Source organism: Chenopodium album, chromosome 23, assembly GCF_948465745.1.
Source record: "Chenopodium album chromosome 23, dcCheAlbu1.1, whole genome shotgun sequence".
NCBI classification, from domain to species: Eukaryota; Viridiplantae; Streptophyta; class Magnoliopsida; order Caryophyllales; family Amaranthaceae; genus Chenopodium; species Chenopodium album.
Genome location: NC_137856.1, coordinates 37,460,722 through 37,472,186, shown reverse-complemented (window position 1 = coordinate 37,472,186; position 11,465 = coordinate 37,460,722). Strand labels below are relative to the sequence as shown.

The window sequence follows — 11,465 nt, the reverse complement described above, 5'->3', positions numbered from 1 at the left end:
ACCACCCTAAAGCTTAAACCAAACATACTACATACCCCAAAAGTCAATACAGAGTAAAAAAAAAAAGACCTCTCCCTCAAAAACAAGAGCATATCATCTTAGAAAGGGAGATTTGAGCAGCAACAATGGCGTTGAAGTTTCTGAACAAGAAAGGATGGCATACTGGAAGTCTCCGAAACATCGAAAACGTTTGGAAAGCCGAGCAAAAACACGACCAAGAACAACGCAAATTAGAGGAGCTTCGCAAGCAGATTCTCGAGGAAAGAGAACGCGATGAATTCCGTGTTCTTCAAGAGCAAGCTGGCCTTACTCCGTAATTAATCAATCATTATCTCTTTTAATCATCCAATTTCATTACCCTTTTTTTAGATTTGATTTTGTGTCTGATTTAGGGTTAGGGTTACGGTTCTTAATTTGCTAACCTATGATTTTTGGTTTTGATGTTTTAGGAGGCAGGAAAGGTTGGAATTTCTGTATGATTCTGGATTAGCTGTTGGAAAACCCACTTCTGATGGGTTTCAGGGACTTGGATCTTTGCCTGGTGTTGATAATTCGGCTTCAGCAGCAGCACCAGCATCGGCATCGGCATCGGCACCCGCACAATCAGCAGAAGCAGTGAGTTCTTAACTTCTTATAATCTGATTTTGGTTTGATTGATTTTGTATGCACAATTGAATTAGATCAAACATATGTAAAAGAAGGATTTTTGCTGATTGATAAATACATAATAAGCTACCTAATAGTTGCAACATGCCTATTCACTACATAGGGTACCTAGCTAAATATATATGTAGGAGTATTTAGTGTTACTCGGATTCGGATTCGGATTTGAGATGAATTATGGGGTTTAGAGAAAGCCGGTGGCTGCAATTGAGCTGATTTCTTGTGATAATCTGGTCTGACTCGGGCATTAAGGTGAAGTAGAGAAAGGTTGGAGACTCATTTTGGGGAAAGGAATGTATAGCAGCCCGTATAGGTGTTATTGCCTTACAACCATTCAATTTATTTGTCTAACCAGTTGGATTATTCAAACCACTGTAATTGACATCAATCTTAGAAGGTATTGTAACCTCATCCGTGAACCAGAAATTTACTGAATTAAACCACTATACGGGCTGCTATATGTTGCACCCTGAACATATTTTAGTACATCATATTCTCATGCAATTGTTGTGCGTTAGTTGTGTAAAATCAATTTGATGAGATATGTGTCGGTTGAATATGGTGTGTAGTTATGAGGGTTAATAATTGGATCAAAAGTAAAAGGTGAGGGCTTTAGACTTTTGCTTGTGTCGGTGACCACCTGAAGACTATTAGGTTTCATATGATAATATTGTCGCAAGAACACCTAAAGACTTGATATTTCGGATTTTCAAGTTTCTTGGGTAAAGTTGTCATCTTAGAGTCTTAGGGAGCTGAAGATCATCTGTAAGAGGCAGTAATGCTCTCCCAAAGGTGTTCTACAAGGATAGGACAAGCCTGTAGTTATTATCCTATGTTTTATTTCAATGGCAGTCCCCTTTCTTGAAAATGTGTACTGTGCTATCATATTGTAGTTGTTAAAAAGCTTTGACTCCTTGCAATGGTTGAATCAACTGTTGATCCTGAATATTGTTGTGGATACTAACCCTATTATCACTGTGTTATTGCTGCCTAAAAGTAAATTATTCATGTGTACCTCCCTTCCTCTCTTTTTGTATTTCTGGTGAGGTCTTCTGTACTTTCTGATTGTAGCTTATTAATTTGATTTTGAAATTGCAGCAACCAGCTGTCCCTGGAGCTTTGTTTGAAGACAAACCACAATCTGCCAATGATGCCTGGAGGAAACTCCATACTGACCCACTGCTGATGATTCGGCAAAGGGAGCAAGAAGCTCTGGCTCGAATAAAAAACAATCCAGTAAAGATGGCTATGATTCGTAAATCAGTAAGTTTCCTCTCTGGATCCGCAATCATTCTTTATATTTCTTTTCCTACAGAGTTACAGTCCTGTAACTTTTGAGTCAGTTTGGCTGCTGGCCTGCTGTCTGCCTGCAGACTTGTGGTCAACTTTTGCTCACTATGAATGATTTAGTTTGTTTGCATGTCCATTGTTTGTTAGTCACACAGCCATTAGTGCATTGAGGTTCAATTGTCCTGAGCTTTGTAAAACTGATTAGCAGGCATATGCTCCCAGAGTCCCAGATAGGAAGTTATTGTTTTATCTCTTATGTGCTTTGTAGAATTCCTCTATTGTGTCAGCAATTTTTTTTTTTTCATATGTGATCACATGTCCTCTTTCACATTTCTCTAGGCTGCTGCTCTCTGACCTAGTGGTTTGTTGATTCCTTCTTTGCCCTGTAATGGCTGTGATGAATTAGCTCAATTGCTTGATTTAAAATGAAGTTGCTTCTGTGTATATAAGTGACTTTCTAACACTTAAGCCTCTTGTTTCAGATCGAAACAAAGAAGAAAGATGGTGAATCGCATGATGAAGAGCGCCAAAAGGTAAAATCAAAACATAAAAAACACTCCTCATCCAAGTATCAGTCTGAATCTGAAAGTGATAGTCATGAGGAGAGAGAAAGGAGAAGGAAGATGAAGCACAAAAAGAAAGAGCGTCACTCTGACACGGAAAGTGATAGCAATGAAGAAAGAGAGAGGAAAAGGAAGAAGAAGAACAAGAAAAAAGAACATTTACATTCTGATGAGGACTCTAAAGACAGAACTAGACATCATAGTCGTTCCCACAGAGACTATGAAAGTGAGAAACAGCAGCGCAGAAGCCCTGTAAAGCAAAGATCAGACAGAAATAGAGATAACGAGTTTCAGAGAGGAAACGAGAGACCAAAGCATTCGGAATTCCACTCAGACCATCATAAAGATAAATATGCTCACAAGGCAATAGATAATGGTAGGTCACACCAAGACAGTGAATCTAAGCATACTGCTCTGCCACCTAGGCAGGATTCATACAGGCGGCGAGGCAAGGCTCCTCAACTCTCTGAAGAAGAGAGGGCTGCTAGGTTGAGAGAGATGCAAATGGATGCTGAGACACATGAAGAGCAACGATGGAAACGACTGAAGAAGGCTGCTGACGATGATGCACGTGAAGCTAGCCAAGCAGGCAGTTCCCAGGGCAAGTCGTTCCTAACTTCTGTTCAGAAGAGTGTGTATGGTGCTGAGAAAGGGGGGAGCTCAACAATTGAGGAAAGTGTCCGTCGTCGTTCCCATTTTCGTCAGGGAAGAGCGTCAGATGAGAGCAATGCATTCCGAAGATGATGAATGCTGTACTCTAAAGATTTTCTTCCCTAGGGCAAATTCATCTAAGGAAGCTCAAAGTGAAGTGGATGAAGGTGGTTGCCTGTTGCATTTCATTATACAGCTATTATCATTTGTTTTGTACTTGCCGTCAATTGAGATTTGTTAGGACCCATGTAAAGTAAGTTGAAAACAAGGAGCTAGAACATTCAATAGGTGCTTTTAGCTTTGCGAGACAGATTTGTAATTCTTCTTTTAATATATATATATATATATCTCTAAGATGAGAAAGTTGACTTCTGCCCATCCTACGCAGGAATTTTATCAATCATGAATGAGGGTTCCTTCTATTTTGCTTGGTATATCATGAGAAAGTGAAGTTATTGCGCATTCTCTTTCCAAGACATATCCGCCTTTCTCAGTAAGTGTGGCCTGCTGAAGACTTACTTTGTATAAAGGGTTTGATTCGATCTGCGGAGGGGATACATTTGCCTTAAGTTGACCCATTCTCTAATAGACTGATCCTGTGGATCTTACAACTTAGGGAGTGGGGAACCTGTAAATTTAGGCTTTTATAGTTCTACTCCAAAATACCCTTATGTAAGTTGATATAAACAGAGATGTGTTCAACACTATTCTCTCACCTTCACCTTAATTGTGAATTATATACGTATGTAGTAATGCACCAAAAGACCTACAGTTAGGAGAAAATTTCCAGTTTTCGAGAGTTTTCCTGCTTGTAGAAGCTTTTGAGGGGTAAAAGGCCAAAAGAGAACAGTCATCTTAATGAATTATAAAAAGGGGTTACAGCTAAAAAAACTTGCAGCTAATACGAAGTGTATTTTTTTTCAAAGATATCTAAAATTATACCCATTCATTACATTAATACCAAAAACAAAATTAGAACCAAATGACAATAAAAACATTGGACTGTCATAATTTGTGTATCAGACTATCAGTACATAGAAGAAAAAGGAAACATCCCTTCTTAGGAACATATATCCGACAAAAGAGGTATTACAAGTGGTCTATGTACAGCACCATTGCATCAACAACAGTAAACTATTTAACCAGAGCACAAAACTGCATTAACTTGACTAATTCTTGCAGCTCCTATACACCATTTGCACCAGGCTTGCCTTCATGTATGGCAATGGCTTTCACTGCAGGACTCAATGACGATGAGTCATTCTTGATGTCAATGTTTCCATCCTCATCAGATTCTTCCTCAGCAAAAGAACCCTTGCGTCGAAGCTCCTTCACTTTCAGAAACTCGTCATAATGGGCTCATCTGTGCTCTTTGAAGCTCAAACTCCTCTCAGAATCAGAATCTGACAGTACAGAAAATAAAATTTCAGATTGAAACAGTGGACTGCCTTCCAGTGTTAAGAAGTTGCAAGACACAGTACATACATGGTTACAGCCAGCTCATACCATTTTCATGCAAAAGAAAAAAAAACTAGTTGAAGACACCCATTCATTCCTGCCCATCCAAGCCATACTTGGACTAATAACCTTCTCTCACCATACTTTTTACTTGTAATCTTATCAGAAATGCAATTCAAAAATGCAACTGGTATTACATAGTATGGACTACTTATAATACTGGGACATGCCTTTTCTTACAGTAGGAGTTCTTCGATGAAGCCACTATCAGCAGACTCAAGTTAGATCCCCCCCCCCCCTCTCCTCACAGGAGAGAATGAACCAGAAACAATACCTTCATCATCCTGCTCCATAGCATCTCCCTCATCCTCTGATGAAGTCCAGCCACCATGTCGATGAGATCTCTTGCTACTAGAAGAAGCAACATCATTCAAAGCATCACGTATAGCTTCAGCACGTTCAGCCTCCTCAATACACTCATCAAAGGCACTTCGGATAGGAGACAAAGAACCTAAACAAGTAAGAAATAAACAGAACAGGTTAAAAATCCAGCAACATAAAGAAACAAGATCCGTTTCAGGAAGGAAAAAAAAAAAAAAAACTCCCTGAACCCTTTCTAAGAAACAATATGACGCAGAAACACTTAAGCAAGAGGAAATCTTTTATGGTATGCTTGAGCAGCTGCATCAACTTACTATTAGAGTAAGAAAATACTGTTTGCACCCGTTTGATAAAAAGGAAGGCGGCGCAGCTGTTACACTGTGCATTCAGTAGAAGGCATATACATAGCATGTATCACGTGTACAATGAGTGATACTTAGATACCAAAACAGGTAGCACGAGGGAGTAATAGATACCAGAGTTTAGCTATTAGTCTCATGCATAGAGAAACAAGATATCCCATTGCTTTTACCATATACAATCCAACAGTATAAGGTAAAAAAAATCCCGAGTCAAAACATGATGTTTAACTCCAAAAGTGAATGCGCAAAATATGTGGATACAGACACACTTGTGAGAATCAAATTTAGATGACTTACCATCATCTTCAATCATTGGGTGATAGGGTGTCTTTGGCTCAGTGATCTTTTGCCTAACAGGTTTATTTTTCTCAATGTCTCCCAAATTAGCTTCATCCCACCTTACACGTCCTCTGTTCCTGATAAGAGCACATACAACAAAATGATTAGATTCTTACATACACTTGAATGAAGATTCTGCATTAGTTTTTTGAATCACCAATCTTTAGCTGTTATTTTTTTTTAAAAAAAAAATGCAACACTTTGACTAGCATGCTGTCAATACACAACTTTGACCATATTTATCTTTAAAGATTGGCGATCAAAGTAAGTATATAAACAGTGCAAAACTAAAAGTGTTGAAGAAGATATTTTGACACGCAAAAAAATATGTTAGAAACCTGCCCAAAAACACAGAAAGTATAGACAGCAACAAGTGAATTACTAAAAAACAGATTTCAAAACTAAAGAATGGAGCAGTTATCTATGATATTATTTCGAGTCCAAAGAATCATTTCATCTCAGAATTCCCTAAATTGCCGATTTTTCACATCACATGGCCTTTACACCAATCACCTAAAATGAAGCTACTACTCACTTTCATACCTCAAGACCTTTAAGACTCACAGTAATATTGTAAATAGTAACAGAACACATGCATGGGGTGGGTGGTGAAGAGAGTATGGTAATTCAAGAAGGAACTAAGTCTTATTCTAGTTGTCTGCCGTTTTCTCCCTTCTATTCATCACTTGCACATACCATGGGGTAAAATAGACTCACAAGAGTCACAACAATGTTGTAAATTATAATAACGCAAATACATAGGAACAGAGATGATGACAGCAGAAACACAGGGGAGCATGTTAAATACTAATCCAATTTATGAAAATATGAAAGTTAAGATCTTTCTTAATTTTCACATCTTTTCCTCCTAATCCCTTAACCTGCACAAAGCAAGATAGAAAGTAGGCCATGAGATTGGGAGAAGGGAGAGTTCTTGTCAATAGGTCAGGAAGAATTAGGGCCTCTAAACCCTTCCCAAATATACAACTACCTATGATAACATTGGTTAGTATCTGTCTCAATCCCTTAATCTGTGCAGGGCACAGTAGAAACTAAGTCATTACCAGAACTACAAGATGAAAAATACTGTAGGAAAGCAAATGTGCCAGATGATGGATCCAAAATCTCCCATTAACCTACCAAAGGTTATAATTTTCTTATGAAACCCCCCTGCACAGAACTAAAGAATATAGGCCATGGTCCATGGACAGACAGAACTACAGATGCTAACCAGAAAACCAATATACAGTATCAGCAATTGGAATGAGGTATGAGGATGATAAATCAATATCCTTTATCAAATTTTAATAATAAACAACAATCATCTCAGAAGCATTTAATCTGAAAGCAAGGAGGAGTGGAAAAGACATACTTCATTACTCGACGAAGTCCAAAATATCAATCTTCTTGAAATGTCAATATAATGCAGAGCAAAGCAGGTACACTGAAGGACAAAGAGAACACTAATTATAAACATAGAAAACCTAACGCCGCACGGGGGTTTTGTCTCCAATTTACTCAAACAATGCCTTAGGGCTAAGAGATGAAAGCAAAAATGTAGAATAAAAAAAAAACTTCGATTATAAACTACAAATGGCAGAAAAAACAACTCAAACAAGTCATAGGGGTTGTTTGGTAAGTAGCTTTTTGATGGCTTTTTGTATAGCTTTTGGCTTTTGGCTTTTGGAAGTGGTCAAACAGCCAAAATTTGTGTTTGGTTAATTGGCTTTTTGGTTGGCTAAAAAGCCAGCTTTTCCGCCAAAAGCCAAAAGCTAGTGAGAGTAGCTTTTTTGGGTTGGCTTTTGGCTTAAATGATAACAATTACATTTTTATCCCTCATGACACCTATTATCATTTTCATCTCAATTACCTTTCTCTCTCCAAAAACCAAATTACCCACTATACTGCTACTATACTACAGAGAGAAGTTGGGAGAAGTTTGGGTGAAGGTATCACTTTCACTAGAGCGTCGGGAGCGGCGGAGTATAAATTCATAATCAAGCTCCGGCATCTGCATGACTACATTACTTGGTTACTTATTCTTATTTTTATTTTTATTTTTATTTTTGTGGTTATTAAGTTTTTTAGATCTGTAGAAAATGCTCATTTAATTTGAATTTGAGGTAGAATAATTTACCATGAAGCTCTTTAATTATCTTTTAATTGGGGAAGAATTTAATAAGAAGCCTTATTGGTTAGTTAAAACAAATTTGTTGAGATCTCAATTTGTAAATGTATGGGTTCTGATTTGTTTTTTATAAAAAAAAAAAAAAATTGAAAAAAAAAAAAAATCTCATCAAAAAGTGAGATCCCAACTAGCTTAATGCATGAGCATAATGAAGAGGAAGCAAAATGACGTCTTTATTAGTGTTTGCTGCTTAGATTTACTACTATCACCCTTTTCACCCAAAATTTAATTATACAAAATTAATTTGTACAGTAGTTGCTAACATGTATTAGAACATTGAATTTGCAATTTATATCTTTTAGGAATGAATTTGCAATTTACATTTTTCATATGCCCTGTCCTTGTGAGTATAATTTTAAGAGTTTGAGTTTTAAAACTTGCTATTCTATACTTAATTATCTTGTTATATGTAGTTGTTATTTACATCTTTCGTATCACAATTTTGGTTTTTCATTATGCTATGTAGTATATGAGCTGAAATAGCCACGTAATAATGTTTTTACTAACTTGTTTAGATGGCCCCAAAGAAAAGCAAAAGTAATCACATAGGGGAGAGGATAAATGATGGAGAAATCCAAGAATTGGTGAATGTAAATCGAATAACTTGGTCCAATGAAACTAATGTCCCTCAATGTGTTCAAGAATCATCAACTAGGGAGATGACAATTGTTCGTGACAACATTGCTGCTAGCTTGATGGAAACTAGACGAGCCAAGCGAGTCAGAAGACAATATTAGATTATTAATATGCATTCTTATGATTTATTTTTTCTAAGTTACTACTCCGTACCTATGTTCTATTATTTATTTTGGATTGTATTATTGAAATTTTGTAAGCAGTATTTTACATGTGAGAAAAATAATAATAATAATAATAATAATAATAATAATAATAATAATAATAATAATAATAATAATAATAATAATAATAATAATAATAATAATAATCAACAAAATAAAAAAAAATTATTATGAAAAAAAAATACGAAGTAACAGTGAAAAGTGTTAGTAGTAGTAGTAAATAATAATCCTATTTACAAAACAAACAAAAAAAAAATAAAAAATAAAAAAGAATTTATTATTTATAAAAAAAAATAGGGAGTAGCGGTGATACTACTTGGTAGTAAAAGTTTAAAAAAAAAAATCATTATTGTTGTTAGAAAGATAATAAAACATATCAATGCCCTCGAAGGTAATTTTAGCCCTAAACAGCCAACAGCCAATAACCAATTTTACCAAACATATTTTTAACAGCCAACAGTCAAACAGCTAACATAAAAAGCCAATACATACAGCTGGTCAAACAAGCCAAGAGGAACAGCCAGCAGCCAACAGCCAATTGCCAAACAAGGCCATAGTTACATGATACAATATATAACAATGGAGATATCCAAAGAATACTGTTATCTAATCTAAGACAGATAAAATGAACTATGAAAACATTAAACTGGCATTTTAAATCCTCTTAAGGCCAGCAAAGAAAATCTGAAAACAAGAAAGGGTTCTAAGTATAGATATTAACAAAAGATGTCTTTGTTTACAAACTTAAAGCCCCGCATCTACTAGGATCACCACAACCTAGAGGATGTCATGCAAATGTACAGCATAATTGCTGAATGGTGATATAAAGTTATGTAAAAAGATATTCCTTGAGACAGCCTTGAGCCCTACCATCAACAACTCTCCTACCACCACTTCCACCATCCCTGCAACCACCGACACCCACACACCCACCCCTATAGGAAGTTACTAGGGTGAATTTTTAGTATGAATCTAGGAAATGAAATGGAATGGAAACATATAAGAAGAGGAATGGGTAAATGGGTAATGTTAATTGTTACCATTATTAGTTGTTTGGTATACCTAAGAAAAGGAATCACTCGTATCAAATTTAGGATTAAGGAGCGATATACTTTTGTTACCATAGGGTTGGGAGGGGTAACAAATGGTGGTAATAGAACTTTTATGAATTAGAGTGTGTTACCCTACCTCTCATACCAAACACTGGGTGATGGAACAAATAATTAATTCCATTTCATCCTCTTAAAAACACTATACCAAACATATTCTAAGTGAGTATAAGGGTTGCTACCCATCAAAAACAGATAATGATTCAACTTTTGAATCTATTTTCCTCAACTCCATGTCTTTCTTTAAAACTTCACTATTACACAATTGCTATGTAACAAGGGAATAATTACTAGGACAAAAACAGTGCAGCATCACACCCAAGCGTCTAAATCGTAGTCCAAAAAGGCGCTATCTTAACCAGCTTTATGAAGAGCATTAGCATTAGCAACCAATCTCCCATTTTTAACTGCAATTAAATCTTAACCAGCCAACAACACATCCTACAAACATATACTCCGTATCACCAAACTTCAGAAATCATACAAAACCAAATTTCACACATCTGCAGATAAAAGCTTAACCCCAGAAAACCCCAATTAATTCAAGAGCATTATTACACTTCTCACACAATTAATTAACGCAATTTTGTCATATTTTCCAAATCAAGAGTCGTGTTTTAACTAACAGATCAAATAACCAACAAAAACCAATGAAACCCATCAGCTGAATTACAAAACAAACAAAATTGGCACAATTAAAATTACATAAATTTTCAGATAAAGTTGTTCATGCAATTAAATCGATCCAAATAACAAACCTTGCACATATATCGAGTCATCTTCACTGCTCAATCAATACTCGTACCATTTTCTCATAAATTTAACTTTTTATTTAATGGCATAATTAATACCCAGAATTATATTAAGAAATAAAACAATGGGATTTACCTGAATCTCTGACCCGTAAGCTAATTAACAAAAAAAGTGGATATTCATTGGATTGTTGGGTAAGGAGTAAGGAGGAAGAAGAGAGAGAAAATTGGTGTTATTTCTCTGATTTTCTACGTTTGCCTTAAACCGACTCTTCTAGACTTTTTAGAGTTGACCCGAATGGATAAATTCACCCGTAACACTGATTTGACCCATCATTACTTGTTTTTTTTTTTTTATTTTTTTTATTTTTTATTTTTTTTATCTCAAGGATTAATTAAAAAAAAACTTAACCATTGAAATATATTTTAGAATGTGTCTTAAATTGCAAAAAACAATTACGTGTACTATACAATAACATAATTTATCAATAATCAATAAAAATAAGATTGAATGATAAAATGTCACTCACAATTATTATAAGACGAGATTTAAATCATTAATATATCTTTGTTTTATATCAATGAATTTGTATAAGAATCTAAAAACACAATATTAAGAAAATGTTTGAAGTTTGTTAAAGTTTTGTGAGTGAACCTGTGATTGTTTTTAGCCCATAATTAAAGCAAATGCTTTCAACTTGGCTCTTAATTAGCATTTTTTTAGATTACTACAATTAGCATATTTGATAGCTTAGATCTTCCCATAATTGGCTATTTATTTATTACGGAGTATTATTATTTTTTTCATATGAAACTACACAACCTAAATTCTTACAATACCTAGTTTATCATGTGACCGATTGAAGTCTTTATACTTACTGAACACCTACAAATATATATATTTATACC

At 35.4% G+C, this 11,465-nt stretch overlaps 2 protein-coding genes across 2 annotated transcripts; one reads left to right on the top strand and one right to left on the bottom strand.

Moving 5' to 3' along the window:
* The first annotated feature begins 13 nt into the window (after positions 1 to 13).
* On the top strand, positions 14 to 3,543 carry LOC145607985 (uncharacterized). The gene is made up of 4 exons (XM_081663586.1): positions 14 to 313; positions 450 to 615; positions 1,762 to 1,926; positions 2,436 to 3,543. Exons 1-4 carry the CDS (start codon positions 126 to 128, stop codon positions 3,258 to 3,260), a joined length of 1,344 nt encoding a protein of 447 aa, XP_081519712.1. The 5' UTR covers positions 14 to 125; the 3' UTR covers positions 3,261 to 3,543.
* A 593-nt stretch (positions 3,544 to 4,136) lies between these two features.
* LOC145609025 (protein phosphatase inhibitor 2-like) lies at positions 4,137 to 10,836 on the bottom strand. The gene is made up of 5 exons (XM_081664599.1): positions 10,693 to 10,836; positions 7,080 to 7,151; positions 5,666 to 5,784; positions 4,960 to 5,136; positions 4,137 to 4,570 (listed from the first exon to the last, which is right to left on the bottom strand). Exons 2-5 carry the CDS (start codon positions 7,082 to 7,084, stop codon positions 4,527 to 4,529), a joined length of 345 nt encoding a protein of 114 aa, XP_081520725.1. The 5' UTR covers positions 7,085 to 7,151; positions 10,693 to 10,836; the 3' UTR covers positions 4,137 to 4,526.
* Positions 10,837 to 11,465: the final 629 nt, after the last annotated feature.